Source organism: Vicia villosa, linkage group LG2, assembly GCF_029867415.1.
Source record: "Vicia villosa cultivar HV-30 ecotype Madison, WI linkage group LG2, Vvil1.0, whole genome shotgun sequence".
Lineage (NCBI taxonomy): Eukaryota > Viridiplantae > Streptophyta > Magnoliopsida > Fabales > Fabaceae > Vicia > Vicia villosa.
In genome coordinates, this window is record NC_081181.1 from 59,973,430 (window position 1) to 59,991,559 (window position 18,130).

General features: G+C 38.6%; 1 protein-coding gene across 1 annotated transcript in view; it reads right to left on the bottom strand.

The window, feature by feature from the left end:
- The window catches only part of LOC131649152 (uncharacterized), a gene marked incomplete at its 3' end in the record, with an annotated part of 39,772 nt that extends 23,284 nt beyond the window's left edge, over positions 1–16,488 (bottom strand). The window contains exon 1 of the mRNA XM_058918899.1: positions 16,396–16,488. Within this exon, the coding sequence (XP_058774882.1) occupies positions 16,396–16,488 (93 nt within the window). The remainder of the gene's footprint in view (positions 1–16,395) is intronic.
- Between the last annotated feature and the right edge of the window lie 1,642 nt (positions 16,489–18,130).

Below are 18,130 nucleotides of genomic sequence, written 5' to 3' on the forward strand. Positions count from 1 at the left end.
GCTGCTGATATGATCACCAAGACATTGCCGAGTTGCAAGTTTTTCCACTGTATGCAGTTGATAAAGCTGCACGAAGAAAGCTAGTTTGTTTCCTTGATGTTGTAGAGTTAGATCCAAGGTGGAGATTAGTGAGATATTGGATCGAACTCTAGTATGGCCGAAGGGTAGCTTCTTGGTTCGACAGGGTTAAGCATGAAGTCGAAGGTTGTTCACATGCTTGTGTCGAAGATGCTAGGGTTGCTAGCATGTTAAATTAGGTTTTAGTGTTTAAACCCTAATTTGTTAAGTTAGCTTGTTTATTAAGTTGGCTTGTGTAATGGGCCATGTGGAAAAGCCCATTAGTTAGTATGTTAAGTTTTATTATAAATAGCATACTAGTCTCTCATCATTGCTAAGTTGCAAATCCTAATTTAGGGTGAGAGAGGTTATTTTTTATTCTTGTAAACTTGTAATCTTGTTTTAAGAGAAAGTAAAAGAATAGCAGTTATAACCAATATTTGTGTTCTCCTCTTCTTCCTTGTCCTTTATTCATCCCTTATTTTATACTTTTTCGTGGCATTGAATTCACAACATAATCTAACAAATAAAATAAAATAAAAAAACAATGAAAAAACAAATAAAACAAAAGAACCTGGGCGCTAACTGCATGTGGCTGATTCTTGAAGGTCTATGGTGTGTCTGCGCTCTTGGGGCGTTTGATCTTGCTGCGTTGAGATCTGATGGTTGTTGATTAGGGGGTGTATTGTGATCAGGCACAGATGAGCAGCATCGGATCCGCAAAGTTGCAAGTGTTAAAATAAAATGTTTTACCTGGGGTTTGAACCCAGGTTTATTGGTTGCACAACACGCGCCTTGGCCATCTCAGCTTCGATGGTCTCCTGTTATAGTGATGACGCAATAGTAATATAATATGAAACAAAACAGTGGAATTTTAATTAAAACAACTGCGCCCAGATTTGCTGCATCTTCTTCCTCGTGCCCTTTTTCTGGAAATTGTATACACTTTCGGCTACGGTCCACGAATGTTGCCATAGCCCTGCGACCAGCCATCTCAACATACCAACCAAATAAATTCCATATAAAACACCAATCTATTAGAAATCGTCCGCTGAACCTAATAGCACCACTAATTTGGGCCAATTCTGTCTCTAATAGAAATTCCCAAATTGAGACCTTTAAACCCTAGCCATGGTGTTCTTCAAAACTTGCACCTAAATTCAAATTAAAGTATCCAGAAAGTTTGAAGACAAGATTCTAAGCATAAATATATATCCAAATTCGATTTATAATAGGTGTAGGCTTGAACTCAAACCAAAATTTTTTCGAGACAAAAACGTGAACGTTAGGATATGCTTGAGTGAGTTCAGATCGATGGAGGTTGTTCGGTTATGTCCAGGAAGCTTTGAAGAATTGATTGGAATGCTTTAATCGGCTTGAATCGGACTATATCTTGTTCTGCTACCTAGCTTTGGCCATGCGATTTTTGAAATCTCTGTAGGATTCTTTGCTGCAGAATTTTCGTCAAAAGCCCCTTAATGCCTTGGATCAATTCTGTTTTTATAGTATTATGAATTAGATTTACAAATTTGATCAGAGATCTTGCTTTGAATGCCAAATATTTTGATTGGAAATCATCATCCAAATCTTCCTTTTTTTTTTTGATCTTCAATCTCCTCTTGCTCGTTTCTTTTTTTCCAAGGTTGGCTCTTTTGGGCCTCTAAGTGATTCAAACAAGGGCCCCATGAATTAATCTTGTACTTGTGTATATTTTTTTTATATTTTAAATGAGTAAGAAATCAAATAATTAAACAATAATTGAAACTAATAACAATAATAATCCTATTAAAATTAATAATAATACTAATCAATAGATATTAACCCTAAATAGTAATATAAAGACTAATTCTAATAATATATAATTAATAAAACTTAATTAAAAATAATAAACCTAATTAATTAAAGCCTAATACTAATCCTAATGTTAATAAAAAATTAATAATGCTTAATACAAATAGTTAGTCGATAAATATTAGTAAAACCCAAAATACCCCGAAAAATGATAAAACCCTTGTAATAATTGGGCCCAACGTTTGGGTCCTAAACACCTGTTAATTACGCCCTTGTTTTAACTCAACCTGATTTATAAGTGAGCAGGTTTGACAATAGAAATGTCAAACCCCATGACTCTTAATTTTGAACCTTGATGGATTAACAGACGTAGACTTGATCGGGCAAATTTTGGGGTATGACAGCTGCCCCTGTTCAATCTTCTTGAACCTGAAGAGTCAGATAGGCACGTCTGCCTATCGTGATCTAAAGGTAGAAGATGATTGAACACTGAAATGCCCTGAAATTTGCATTTGTTGGGAAAAAGTTCTGTGGGAGATGGGCTTAAAGATGCCACCCAAGGTAAATACCATTTTTCAGAATGTGAAGCAAATGCTTTTTGGAAGGAACCAAGTGCTTTGATAGTAACATGGCCTGAAAAGGCAACCTTATTTTTATGCAATTCTGTGATGCATGCGATGTATGATGCAGTGAACTTCTCAAAATAAATGAGAGCAATGTATGCATATGCATTATGTATGAATGAGGTATGTAATTGAATGATGCATGACTATTAGCTATGTTATTTGAAGTATGTTAGTAGCTTTGGAAAAGAAAGATAAACCTTTATTTGTTATCGATGATGTTTTGGAGAAGATCAATGCCGAGGGACTAACGTGATAAACCCAATTTGAGGAACCCTTTGTAAAACCCTTTGTATTTTCGAAGAAGATCACTGCCGAGGGACTAAGGTGATGCATAAACCCGATTGAAGAACCCTTTGTAAAACCCTGTTGTAAAACCCTTTGTGAAACCCTTTCATCACCGCCGAGGGACTAACGTGATAGGTAAACGTAACTATCAATAGCGACGACTCGCAGTTTGTTGTAGAAGATAGTTAACTTGCTATAGCGCTAGCAAGCTTTTGTAGTTTGTGAACCCCAAAAGGATCACTTGCTATAGTTCTAGCAAGCACACTCGCACCAATAGGATCACTCGCCATAGTTCTGACGAGTTCACCTGCACCAATAGGATCATTTGCCCTGGTTCGGACAAATTCACCTGCACCAATAGAATCATTTGCCCTAGTTCGGACAAATTCACCTGCACCATTAGGATCACTCGTCCTGGTTCAGACGAGTTCACCTGCACCATTAGGATCATTTGCCCTGGTTCGGAAAAATTCACCTGCACCATTAGGATCACTTGCCTTGGTTCGGATAAATTCACCTGCACCATTAGGATTACTTGTCATAGTTTTGACAAGCTCACCTGCACCATTAGGATCATTTTCCCTGGTTCGGACAAATTCACCTGCACCATTAGGATCACTTGCCCTGGTTCGGACAAATTCACCTGCACCATTAGGATTACTTGTCCTGGTTCGGACGAGTTCACCTGCACCAATAGGATTACTTGTCATAGTTCTGACATGCTAACCTGCACCATTTGGATCATTTGCCCTGATTCGGACAAATTTCACCTGCACCATTAGGATCACTTGCCCTGGTTCGGACGAGTTCACCTGCACCAATAGGATTACTTGCCATAGTTCTGACAAGCTCACCTGCACCATTTGGATCATTTTCCCTGATTCGGACAAATTTTACCTACACCATTAGGATCACTTGCCCTGGTTCAGACAAGTTCACCTGCACCATTAGGAGTCACTTGCCCTTGATCGGACAAGCCTACCTGCACCATTAGGGATTATTTGCTATAGTTCTAGCAAACTTACCCGTATCAAAGGAATTACCCGCCAAGGTTCTGACAAGCGTACCTGCATAAGATGAATCATTTGCTATAATTTCAACAAACTTACCTGCATGAAGAAGATTCACTTGCTATAGCGCTAGCAAATTTATCCATATAAAATCCTTGACGGTGTCCTGTAGATGTATGAAGATGATGCTCGCGACTCGAGGGTCGGAAAGGAAACGATATGTTTAGGAACTCACGACTCGAGGGTCGGGAATTCACGACTCGAGGGTCGGAAAACAAACCAATCACAACACGAGGGTTGGAAGCTCACGACTCGAGGGTCGGAAAACACACCTATCACAACACGAGGGTTGGAAACTCACGACTCGAGGGTCGGAAGACACACCTATCACAACACGAGGGTTGGACACTCACGACTCGAGGGTCGGAAACTAGGCTTTTGTAATATGTAAATGCACTAGATGATATGCATGTGCTAATGCGCATGTATGTATGCTGATGCAACCCCGGGATTTTATCTTCTTATTGAACCTGTTTAAACCATACTTGCATTTATACCATGACTATGCTTATGCTGGCTTGGTAATGTTTATGTATGTGGATAATGCTTATGCTTATGTATATGTTGATTGATGTAACGAATGGAACGAAGTAATGTCTTCTATAAGACTACCTGAAAAGGTTTCTGGAAAGGATGTGAATGTTTGTCTTAAAGAAGACTATCTGAAAAGAGTTTTAGCAACGGACGAGGAATGTCTTATAGAAGACTACCTGGAAAGGCTGAAAAGATGTCTTAAAAAGACTACCTAAAAAGGTTCTTGGAATGACAATGAATGTCTTAGAAAAGACTATCTAGAAAGGTTCTTAGAAAGAGAATGTCTTAAAGAAGACTACCTAAAAAGGTTCTTGGAAATGGCGATGATTGTCTTAGAGAAGACTACCTAGAAAGGTTGAAAAGATGTCTTAAAAAGACTACCTAAAAAGGTTCTTGGAATGACAATGAATGTCTTAGAAAAGACTACCTAGAAAGGTTCTTAGAAAGAGAATGTCTTAAAGAAGACTACCTTAAAAGGTTCTTGGAAATGGATGACAATTCGTCTTAAAAAAGACTACCTGAAAAGGTTGAAAAGATGTCTTAAAAAGACTACCTAAAAAGGTTCTTTGAATGACATTGAATGTCTTAGAAAAGACTACCTAGAAAGGTTCCTAGAAATGATCGTAAGATTTGTCTTAAAGAAGACTACCTGAAAAGGTTCATAGAAAGGATCGTGAGATTTGTCTTAAAGAAGACTACCTTAAAAGGTATGGTGTGATGTATCAACCAATGTATGTAATGCGTGACTTAAATGTATTTGCATGATGCTCCAATGATAGGTTGTTGATAACCAGAGCGTATATAGTTTGCTAATGTTGTAAGGTTGTTGGATGCTAGCGAGATTTCCCAATACCTGTGTTTTTTTTTAACTTTGAAGATCGTAGTTAGGAGAAAGATTGGTTCGAGGTTGTAAATTATGAGAACGCCTTTCCCTTATGTTGTGCCCCTTGCCCCAGTTTGGCTTTTCTTGAAAATACTCCACGCCTTTAACCTTTTGAGGTACTCCACACCTTTAACTCTTCGAGGTTCTCCACACTTTTAACTTTTCGAGGTTCTCCACACCTTTAACCCTTTGAGGTTTACCTTATGGATTTGATATCCAATGCCCCAATGTTTAGCGGAAACAGATGCCTATGATCTCCGAGCCATGGAGGAAGTGCCCCGAGAAATAACCTTGTCGTATGCTTCGATGTTTAGATTGAAGGGTATGCCCTTGATCTCCAGGATTTGGAGGGCTATCATAGTGTTCTATCCTTTTGAATTTATCCCATGCTTGACATGCCCCTGATTGCTTCGAGATGTGACCCGAATCGATTGAACCTTAGGATGAATGCCCCTAGTTAATAGGATGTTTGATTGCATGCCCCTGTGATCTTTGAAATTTTGCCCCTGTTTAGGAGAATCCCCTAGATGTGGTTCCCCTATTCCAGAGTCTTTATTATAAGTGATCGCCTTTGATTAACCAATTTCGAGATCTCCTCGATGCTAAGTGTATATTCGAAGATGACGTTGTACCCTTTGAGAAGTAACTCCAATGCAATGCGTATGCAAGTTTTGAAGTCGAAGTCTGTTATGAATTAGGACTGGATGATTTAGAAATGAACGTTTGAAGAAACGTAGTGGTTAGAAATAGTTTTAACAAACTTTAGGAGTCAGCATAACAAAATTCTGCTTTAATATGCTTTCGTAGTTAACCTTGCCTCAATTAGGACTTTTAAATGTTGTAACTTGGTCTGGTTCGTGGTTTAAGAAACAACGGATATAAGGCTCGAAATTTATTTATCCCACCCCTTTCTCCTTGATGTTCTCCAAATCCTAAAGTTCGCCTAATCCAATGAATGTGCTTTGTATGTAAGAGAATCGTTTTAGTCTTGATGTTGAGTAGAAGCCTTAGTAGAGATCTAAGCACCGGTGAAAGATGTAGAGATTCAAGCATTGATGGGAAGCTTCGATGATTTAGCAATCACAAGATTATCCTTTGTATTTCGCCTTTGTTTTTATCCGTTATTATTGCATGAACCAATTCCTTTGAGTTTGATCCATCGGGATGCCCTAATTTTTGCGTAAGTCATTTTTGTTTTCTTTCCTGAAATTCTCCATTTTGACTTAGCGGGCGTTTTTCTTTTGAAAGCTCCTTTTGAGATTTGATCCTTGGATATTGAATGTTGTGACTGCCATGTTGATTTTGATTTGTAAGCTTCGACTTTGACACTGCCTCGATCTTGAATGATGTAATGAGGAAGAAGATTGCTGTGAATGTTATCTCCATTGCTCCCTCATTCTTGGATGAATGCGAGGAAGAATATGTGCTTGAACCTTTGCTTCATTGATTAATTCTCTTGACAAGAAAATACGCCATTGAATTAATTGAAATCTACCCTGCCCCTGGTTAAAATCAAGGTTTATTTGAAAAGTAGTAACAAACTCCAACTCCTGGCTTGAGGGGGTGACGAGGGATTAACATCCTTATATCTCCACTGTTTAGGAATTGAAACAATGCCTGTACATCGTCGGCTCGGTTTTACCTTGAAAGCATATGTTTAGCGAGGTTTAGTTATTTTTATTCGTCATCATTCTCCCTTAAATTTGGTAATAATCCTAAATTTGAAATTGGAAATAGAATAGAAGTGTGCGAATGGAAGGTCGTAGTAGTGAGCGAATGAATTGACTCCAAAACCTGCATGGTCATCCCATTAGAATTGCTAATCCGAAGGTACAACTTTTATCTTGAGTAACACTTAGCGATCGTAGGGTTGGGATTATGAGCATGGCAAAACCTATTGATCCTAGGGACAATATCCTTTGTAAATTCGTTGACCTTGTTCTACTCCTTAGTTCCTAGACTTGTAGAAGTAAAGGGTAACCTCGAATTCTCCTTGGGCACGTCAAACCTGTTAGGAATAAATTATTAGCGGTGGGTTTTCGTCGTATCGGAACTTCATGAGTTTCCTTTGACTGAACCTCTTTTGCTTTTCCTAAGGATAGTATCACACCGTTCGCAATCTTCAGAGTTTGTAGATTGATAGAGGAAATCTATGACACTTTTTCCCCTTGGTGGGGGGTTAACATATGTCGCCTTCCCTCCATTTTAATTATGCATCTTCGTTTAGGGTATTGCCCCAATTGAACTAATCCTTGCCCCCAGGTTATCGTAAAGCGTCCTTGTAAGCTTTACTATGTTCGTAGATGAACCCCTTTATGACTAGATACCCCTTGAGTGTATCTATGAGGGAACTTCTTTGTTGAACTAATCCTTGCTCGACGATAACCTTTGTTATATTTACGCTCTTGTTATGACAAGGCCTGGACATGTGGCTGGCATGGTGAAAGACATCCTTTTTTTCTTTGTTAGACCAAGATCATTCTCAATGATTTATCCTCCTTTATCCATAGTTTATGATCCTTTTGTATTCCTTTGTGAGTTTCGGGAAACCGGCTAGCACGGTAAGTATGAATGCGGGCGAAGATAGAAATGCAAATGTATGAATGCATGAAAATGCGAATGCATGCGTATGCAAAAGACTCTTTTTTTTTGCGTACGCTATGACTCCTTATATGCAATGGAGACATGTGACATATAATCCAAGGGATAGCCTTAGAGGTGACATTAGACCCTAGTGAACTCCTTGCAGGATAGGCGTTATGACACGCCGGTGGAAATCCCTTAGACTAGGGAGTATGCAGAAGGTAGCGGCTGGTGACCGTTCAAGACAGTTACAAAATCTCATGGCCATCGAGAGGCCGTTTGACGTGTACCCATGAAGTTGTCCCTTGTGGGAAGGTTCTCTATACGGAACACAACCTATATAAGGACGATATCGGATGAGGTGAAATCCCTATAGGCTAGGGATGAAAGATGTATAGATGGGAATCCAAACCCTACAAGTTAGAGGGTGCGCGGGAATAAGCACGGGGTGACCGTTCAAGATAGTCACCGGATCTCATGGCCATCGAGAGGCCAATCGACGTGCGTTAATGAGGACGTCCTTCAGGGGAAGGACACGTAGTTGTAAAAAACATATGGACATAAAAGAAAATCCCTACAGGCTAGGGAGTTCGTACGAGCAAGCACGGGGTGACCGTTCAAGACAGTCACTAGATCTCATGGCCATCAAGAGGCCATTCGACGTATGCTAACGAAGATGTCCTTCGTACGAAGGATGCGATTTTGGAAATAGAATCCCTACAGGCTAGGGAATGCGTAGATGTAAGCACGTGGTGGCCGTTCAAGACAGTCACTGGATTTCATGGCCATCGAGAGGCTAATCGATGTGCATAAACAAGGATGTCCTTCGTGGGAAGGATGCGTAGTTGTGAAATACGAAGATATAAAAGGAAAATCCCTACAGGCTAGGGAGTGCGTAGATGCAGGCGCGGAGTGACCGTTCATGACAGTCACTAGGTATCATGGCCATCGAGAGGCCAATCAAAGTGCATAAATGGAGGTGTCCTTCGTGGGACGGACATGGTCTTAGAAATAGAGTCCCTGCGGGCCAGGGAACGCATAGGGATACCTGCAAAAATCAAAACGCAAGACATTCGCAGTACATAAATTGCAACTACATAATAAGCACATAAGCCTTAGGTTTATAGGTTCGACGTAACGACTTAGAGTGCCTACCCTTCCCATTGGTATGTTCTAGAAGGTCTCATGGGGTCGTTCGTAGCCGTCGAGACTTTTTGTCTCTTTGGATTTTAGAACAACTCATTTATCCATGAGGTTCGAGTTTTAGAGGTAGGTTCCCAGAGAGATCAGCTAAATACCAAGTCCTGCCCTCAACAAAGTCAAGCTTCGTATCAGACATTTCCGGATATTCAACCCACTCTGAGTGGAATTATAATAAGACTCGTAGGCGATGTAATTCCCCTCTGGTCTTAAATATAATTCCCACGCTTAGGTTTAACGCAATTTATATATAACCCAGAAATATACAGTAAAACAAGTAAGCAATTAAATAAACATTTATTTAAATTACTATAAAAATTACTGTAAATAAAAACCGAAAATAAATAAATAAATTAAATTAAATTAAATTTAAATATTTAAAAGAACCTGACCCCAAAATCCTGCTATTTGTAACTCCAAAAATGTAGTACAACAACAAATATTAAAGTAAACAAATATTCATTTAAGTTGTTGTAAATAATTACTGTAAATGGAAATTGTAAATAAATAAATAAATAAAAAAATATTTAAACAAAAAGATGAAAAAAAACCCTAAATCCTACACCAAAACCCTAACCTGGAAAATTAGCCAAACCCTATAAAAGTTCGCTAAAAACCTAAAAGTTTGCCAAAACCTAAACCCTGCTAAACCTATAGGAGCATAATAATTTATAATTTTGTTATCACTTATCCCCAGCAGAGTCGCCAGCTGTAGCAACCTGCCCTAAAATTATCTTTTAGAGTCGCCACCTATTCTACCAAGGCGAATAGGAAACCTTACGCAGTTAAGAGATCGGGGTAAGATTATTATAATCAGGTCGAGGGAAGGTGTTAGGCACCCTCAACCCTTTCATAAGGTTTTGAATTTAGAGGCGGGGATTTATGGCTAAAATAATTAATATTTAGATTAGGATTTTGGGGAAGGGGACTCGCCTTGTTACCAAGTGCCTACGTACCTCCTTATGGAGGATCAGAGTCTATGTAGTTCGGGCACAAGGTTGTACGCCTTTGAATTTGATATGATATGGTTTTGAAGGCTTTTTGAATGGCCTATCGTAGTTTTGAATTTTGTAGTTTCCAAGGCATTTTGGGTTGCCTTGTCGAAAAGGATGAAAATCCGTAGTTTGATTTGAAGTGTTTTGAATGTTTTAGATTTGGGCGTACAACCCTGGTTTGATGTGTTTTCGTTAGGTGTGATGATCAATAGATTTGATCATTATAAATAACGAATTATAGGATGCATTGCTGGTTATTCTGACCGATAGATTCAGTCGTCACGAGCAGCAAATAAAGTGTATTTTAATCTTGTACAATTTAAATTATGAGTTTTACCACTATCTCTCATAACCAATCGATTTGGTTATTACATGATAATGAATTTCAATATTAATGTTTTATTATTTTATCTCTCTTCAATGTGACTAATAGATTTAGTCAGATCGAGGAGAGAATTAGTCAAGAATTAATTAAATTAATAATGAATTAATTAGATGAAGTTTATTCCTCGTCAATGCGACCAATAGATATGGTCGGATCGAGGAGAAAATTAATTGAAGGTTAATGTTTCGCCAAATGGGCAGTGGGATTGGAAAAACCCTAACACCTATAACCTTTCTAGGGTTTTTGTAATTTTATAATTAAAACTAAATAAATTAAATCGGAATAGTCGAGATAATCGGGAAAAATCCTAACCCTAGTCATTTAACATAATCCCAATTTTATTTTTTAATTCTAATTAAATAAATTAACTATATCTAACATTTAATCTAACAAATAAAATAAAATAAAAAACAATGAAAAAACAAATAAAACAAAAGAACCTGGGCGCTAACTGCATGTGGCTGATTCTTGAAGGTCTATGGTGTGTCTGCGCTCCTGGGGCGTTTGATCTTGCTGCGTTGAGATCTGATGGTTGTTGATTAGGGGGTGTATTGTGATCAGGCACAGATGAGCAGCACCGGATCCGCAAAGTTGCAAGTGTTAAAATAAAATGTTTTCCCTGGGGTTTGAACCCAAGTTTTCTGGTTGCACAACACGCGCCTTGGCCATCTCAGCTTCGATGGTCGCCTGTTTTAGTGATGACGCAATAGTAATATAATATGAAAAAAAATAGTGGAATTTTAATTAAAACAACCGCGCCCAGATTTGCCGCATCTTCTTCCTCGTGCCCTTTTTCTGGAAATTGTATACGCTTTCGGCTACGGTCCACGAATGTTGCCATAGCCCTTCGACCAGCCATCTCAACATACCAACCAAATAAATTCCATATAAAAAACCAATCGATTAGAAATCGTCTGCTGAACCTAATAGCACCACTAATTTGGGCCAATTCTGTCTCTAATAGAAATTCCCAAATTGAGACCTTTAAACCCTAGCCATGGTGTTCTTCAAAACTTGCACCTAAATTCAAATTAAAGTATCCATAAAGTTTGCAGACAAGATTCTAAGCATAAATATATATCCAAATTCAATTTATAATAGGTGTAGGCTTGAACTCGAACCAAAATTTTTTCGAGACAAAAACGTGAACGTTAGGATATGCTTGAGTGAGTTCAGATCGATGGAGGTTGTTCGGTTATGTCCAGGAAGATTTGAAGAATTGATTGAAATGCTTTAATCGGCTTGAATCGGACTATATCTTGTTCTTCTACCTTGCTTTGGCCATGCGATTTTTGAAATCTCTGTGGGATTCTTTGCTGCTGAATTTTCGTCAAAAGCCCCTTAATGCCTTGGATCAATTCTGTTTTTATAGTATTATGAATTAGGTTTACAAATTTGATCAGAGATCTTGCTTTGAATGCCAAATACTTTGATTGGAAATCATTATCCAAATCTTCCTTTTTTTTTTTATCTTCAATCTCCTCTTGCTCGGTTCATTTTTTTCTAAGGTTGGCTCTTTTGGGTCTCTAAGTGATTCAAACAAGGGACCCATGAATTAATCTTGTACTTGTATATATATATATATATATATATATATATATATATATATATATATATATATATATATATATATATATATATATATATATATTTTATATTTTAAATGAGTAAGAAATCAAATAATTAAACAATAATTGAAACTAATAACAATAATAATCCTATTAAAATTAATAATAATACTAATCAATAGATATTAACCCTAAATAGTAATATAAATACTAATACGAATAATATATAATTAATAAAACTTAATTAAAAATAATAAACCTAATTAATTAAAGCCTAATACTAATCCTAATGTTAATAAAAAATTAATAATGCTAAATACTAATAGTTAGTCGATAAAAAATACTAATAATCAAGACAAATATTAGTAAAACCCAAAATACCCCCAAAAATGATAAAACCCTTATAATAATTGGACCCAACGTTTGGGTCCTAAACACCTGTTAATTATGCCCTTGTTTTAACTCAACCTATTTTATAAGAGAGTGGGTTTGACAATAGAAATGTCAAACCCCATGACTCTTAATTTTGAACCTTGATGGATTAACAGACGCAGACTTGATCGGGCGAATTTTGGGGTATGACAGACATGATTTCCAGATCAGAAAATGAGGAAGATCATATACAGAATCTGTCAAAGCTATTTCAACGCTTACGGAAGTTTCAGTTTCGCCTGAACCCCAACAAGTGTACTTTTGGTGTCTACTCAGGAAAACTCCTTGGTTTCATCGTCAGCAAACGAGGAATTGAAGTAGATCCAGACAAAGTCAAGGCAATTCAAAAAATGCCTTCACTCTGAACCGAGAAACAAGTTAGAGGATTTCTTGGACGTCTGAATTATATCTCGAGATTCATACATCTCATGACTACAACTTGTGCAACTTGTAACGTCTTAGAAGATTCCATGGGTTGTGTCCTTAGATAGCAAGACGAGACAAAAAGAAAAGAGCATGCCATCTACTACCTGAGCAAGAAATTCACTGACTGTGAATCCAGCTACTCCATGCTCGAGAAAACATGTTGTGCTTTGGCCTGGGCTGCCAAGCGTCTCCGCCAATACATGATTCGACATACTACTTGGTTGATCTCCAAGATGGATCCAATCAAGTACATCTTTGAAAATCCTGCCTTGAATTTCCCGTTGGCAGATGCTGTTATCAGAATACGACATTGAGTATCACGCTTAGAAAGCCGTGAAAGGGAGCATCCTTGCTGAGCACTTGGCTCACCAGCCATTCAATGATCATGAATCAATCAAATTTGATTTTCCAGATGAGGACGTCATGTACCTCAAGATGAAAGATTATGACGAGGCACTACCAGATGAAGGACCTGAGATAGGATCCCAGTGGGGCTTAATCTTTGACAGACCCATTAATGCTTATGGATGAGGAATTGGGGAAATCATAGTTACACCTCATGGAACCCATATTCCATTCACCTCCAGATTAACTTTCAAATGCACAAACAATGAGGCCGAATATGAAGTTTGCATCACGGGTCTCGAAGAACCCGTGGATCTAAGAATCAAACACTTGGATGTGTACGGAGATTCTGCTTTGGTCATCAATCAAATCAAAGGAGAATGTGAAACACGCCAACCTGGGCTAATCCCTTTCAAAGACTACGCGAGAAGATTGTTACCATTCTTTGACAGGGTAGATTTTCATCATATTCCTCGTGAAGAAAACAATTTGGCTGATGCATTAGCCACACTCTCTTCCATGATTAGGATAAATCATTGGAATGACATTCCTCAAATCAATGTCAGGCGCCTGGATAGGCCCACTCATGTTTTCACAGCAGAAGCAATCATCGACGACAAATCGTGGTATCACAACATCAAAAACTTTCTTCAAAGGCAAGAGTACCCTCTTGGGGCATCAAAGAAAAATAGAAAAACCTTGAGAAACTTAGCTGGCAGATTCTTCCTGAATGAAGATGTTTTGTACAAGAGAAATTTCGACATGGTTCTGCTCAGATGTGTTGACAAAAGCGAAGCAGAAACACTCATGAGAGAAATACATGAAGGTTCCTTTGGTACTCACACCAACATATACACCATGACAAGGAAAATACTGAGAGCAGGATATTATTTGCTAACAATGGAGTCAGATTGCTACCAGTATGCAAAGTGGTGTCACAAATGTCAAATCTACGCCGATAGAATTCACGTGCCACCATCTATTCTCAACATACTCTCTTCCCCTTGGCCTTTCTCCATGTGGGGAATCGACATGATCGGAATAATTGAGCCAAAAGCATCCAACGGACATCACTTCATCTTGGTAGACATAGACTATTTCACCAAGTGGGTCGAAGCAGCTTCATATGCAAACATCACAAGACAAGTTGTCGTCAGATTTATAAAGAATCATATCATCTGTCTCTCTGGCATTCGTAGCAAGATAATCACTGACAATGGGTCAAATTTGAACAACAAAATGATGAAGGAACTTTGTGAAGAATTCAAGATTGAACATCACAACTCATCTCCTTACAGACCAAAGATGAATGGAGATGTAGAAGCAGCTAACAAAAACATCAAGAAAATCATTCAGAAAATGGTCGTCACTTACAATGATTGCCATGAAATGCTCCCGTTTGCTCTCCATGGTTACCGTACGTCTGTACGTACTTTAACTGGAGCAACTCCTTTCTCCCTTGTATATGGCATGGAGGCAGTCCTCCCCATAGAGGTTAATATCCCGTCAATGAGAGTCTTGATGGAGGCAAAATTAACAGAAGCCGAGTGGTGTCAAAACAGATTCGATGAGTTGAACTTAATCGAAGAAAAGCGCATGATAGCTTTATGCCACGGACATCTATATCAACAAAGAATGAAGAAAGCTTTCGACAAAAAGGTCCGACCTCGCACAATCAAAGAAGGCAAACTTGTGCTAAAAAAGATTCAATCTTTTCTCACAGATTCTAGGGGAAAATGGACTCCCAATTATGACGGCCCATACGTGGTCAAGAGAGCTTTCTCGGGAGGTGCCTTAATACTCACGACTATGGATGGAGAAGAATTCACCCGTCCTGTAAACATCAACGCAGTCAATAAATACTTTGCCTAAATAATCAAATGAACAGCTCGCTAAGTTGAAAACTCGCAAAGAGCGACTTAGGCAAAAAGAGCGTCTTGGTGAATCGAAAACCCTAAAGGGCGATTCAGGCAAAAGTTAGAGACATAAAAATAATAAATCAATCCCGGTAGATTTAAAACCCGAAAGGGGTAATCTACACAAAAGTTAGGGATATATGGCAAGTAACTGTGTTCAGGACAAACTTGATCATCCAGAAAATACATAGCGGAGTATTCATCATCAGTAGGTCATCTTCTACGAAGCACGAATACAGTGCAACTCAGAGTGGAAGGGAAAGATAACGGTCGTCACGCTTCAACGTAGTTCTTTTCCTGAAAATTACCAATTTCCAACTTTGTAAATACTCCATGGAATCACTCATTAGGCTGATTACCATTCCATATAAATAACAATTTGATCCTTGTGCCTTTTATTTGCAATCGAGTCTTATTCAGTTTCTTAAAATTGCATTTTTAAGTCTGACAGTCATTTTCTTGAAACAAATGTTTTCAAAATAAAATGAATTTACTTGCAAAATAAAGGTGAAACTTCTTTCTAAGGTTTACAAGCAATAGGAAGAATGCCAACAATTGCTCCGAAAACGATCGGGACTCCGTGAATAAAATTTCCCCACGAGGTCGCTTTGCGAACATCTCCCGATGACGGATGTTCACTTCAAATCATTTCACTTCACTTCAAACAGCGGACAACCGACAAACCGGTATCCCCGACGAAGTGCAAGCTACACTTTTCAAGAAGAAGACATCTTCTGGTCAACAAAAACTCAAGTCGTATCACAGGATTTCACATCCGCGACAATTCTATTCACATTCACTTTACATTTCATAATTATCATAACACTCATGCATGCGTCACGCATCATACCATATGTATACACGGTCAGCATAGTCTAGTTAGGCTTTGATCATACTATTGCCTAAGTCACATAGACCTTAATTTGGGAATTTCCCGAGCGAGAGATTCTCCCATTAATAGACAAGCGTCACCCTTGTCAGAGAATCTTCATCAAAATTACAACAACTTACTACTATCAGCAATTTTCAACAAAGATCCCTAGCCAGATCTAAGCGACAATTCAAGAGACATATCTCATATCTGCCACATTTCTTTCCTCACAAGTCCCCGACGGAATTGTCATGGAATTCATTTAAAGCAAACAAACGGCAGTCCAAGTCAAGACAATTTGTTTTCAGCTATACAATTTCAGCCAGTTCAACATGGCATATCCAAGTCAAAAGTCATCAACTAAGACGATAGTTTCATCATGATCAGCAATCAACAGATCTCCTCAGCTGAGTCATATGACCACTTACAAGCTGATCAACGTCATTCTTACACGCCTCCCCGGAGAGTTCGTGTACATCAAACAAATGGCAATCTCGGTCGAGAAGTTTGTTTGATCTCATAATCCACGCGTCGCCAATTGAGAGGATAAGTGTTACTCACAACAGTATTGTGGTATTCACGGATTATTTCGCCAATGAATCTCATGCTAATTTAATGAATGGAAGCCTTCTACGAAGACAGTTCATCCACTTCCCCAAGCAAATACTCCGACAGAATCAAAGAACGGCAGTTTTCTACGAAAACAGTTCATCTACCAGAAAACTCCCCATGGAGCCAACGAACAACAGCTTTCCACGAAGACAGTTTGTACACCCAGTAATTCCCCTCAGAGTGAATGAACGGAAATTTTCCACCGAAGACAGTTCATTTACCTTTTAATCAAGAATCCACTACTAGAGTAGACAGATGGCAGTCTTCTTCAAGAAGATAGTTTGTTCACTCTTAAGTTTCCCCTGCAAGTCGACAAATGGAAGTCTTCTTCAAAAAGATAGTTTGTTCATTCCGGGATTGCCCAACGAGAGTTGACAAATGGCAATCTTTCTCAAGAAGATAGTTTGTTCACCTTTGATACATCCCCAGCGGGTTGACAAATGGCAGTCTTCTTCAAGAAGATAGTTTGTTCACTTTTGGTAATCCCCAGCGGGTTGACAAATGGCAGTCTTCCTCAAGAAGATAGTTTGTTCACTTTTGGATTCTCCAGCAGGTCAACAAATGACAATCTTCCTCAAGAAGATAGTTTGTTCACTTTTGGATTTCCCCAGAGAGTTGACGAATGGCAGTCTTCTTCAAGAAGATAGTTTGTTCACTTCTAAGATTTCCTTAACGAGTTGACAAATGGCAGTCTTCTTTAAGAAGGTAGTTTGTTCACTTCGGGATTCCTCAGCTAGGGTTGACAAATGGCAATCTTCCTCAAGAAGACAGTTTGTTCATATTTTATCCCCCGGCGGGTCGACAAATGGCAGTCTTCCTCAAGAAGACAGTTTGTTCATATTTCATTCCCCGGGCGGTCGAAAAATGGTAGTCCTTCCCAAGAGAGACAGTATGTCTGTTACTAATCCCCAAGGAGTCGATGAATAGCAGTTTCTTTTCAAGAAATAGTTTGTCTACTTCCATGGCATTTATCCCCATCAGAGTTGACGAATGGCAGTTTTCCTGGAAAATAGTTCATTAACTCCCCAGCATAAACCGATGAATGGCAGTTTCCTTCCCGAAGACAGTTCGTCCACTTTCAAACATAGGAATTAGCTCCTCAAAAGGACACACAATCATATGGTATTCCTTCAAAGACATCATATTTGAAGGGAAGTATGATAATTTTTTAATCCACCATCAAATGACATCTCTCCCAATAGACACTGGTGAGAAGTTTAATGAAGAATCAGACCTTTGGAGATTTTCTCTTTATCTGAGATATCGTCTAAAATGACAACTGAGACCAGTTTCGCGATTGGAAATCCGAAACGAAGGGAGGTTACTTACCTTTTTCTAAGCAACATCACTTAGTCAAAGAAGATGGACCGTGTGGTGTCGTTTTTTTACCTCCCCGTTTCACTTGGGAGGACGGCACGCTAGACCCTTCACGCGGAATTTGGAAGGAGAATGCGCCCGGGGCGGGATGAATTTTGTTTCAGTTCTTCCTACGATATCACACGAACTTTTTAATTATCCTACGAGTAGGAAAGGGGAAAAAGATCTCAAATA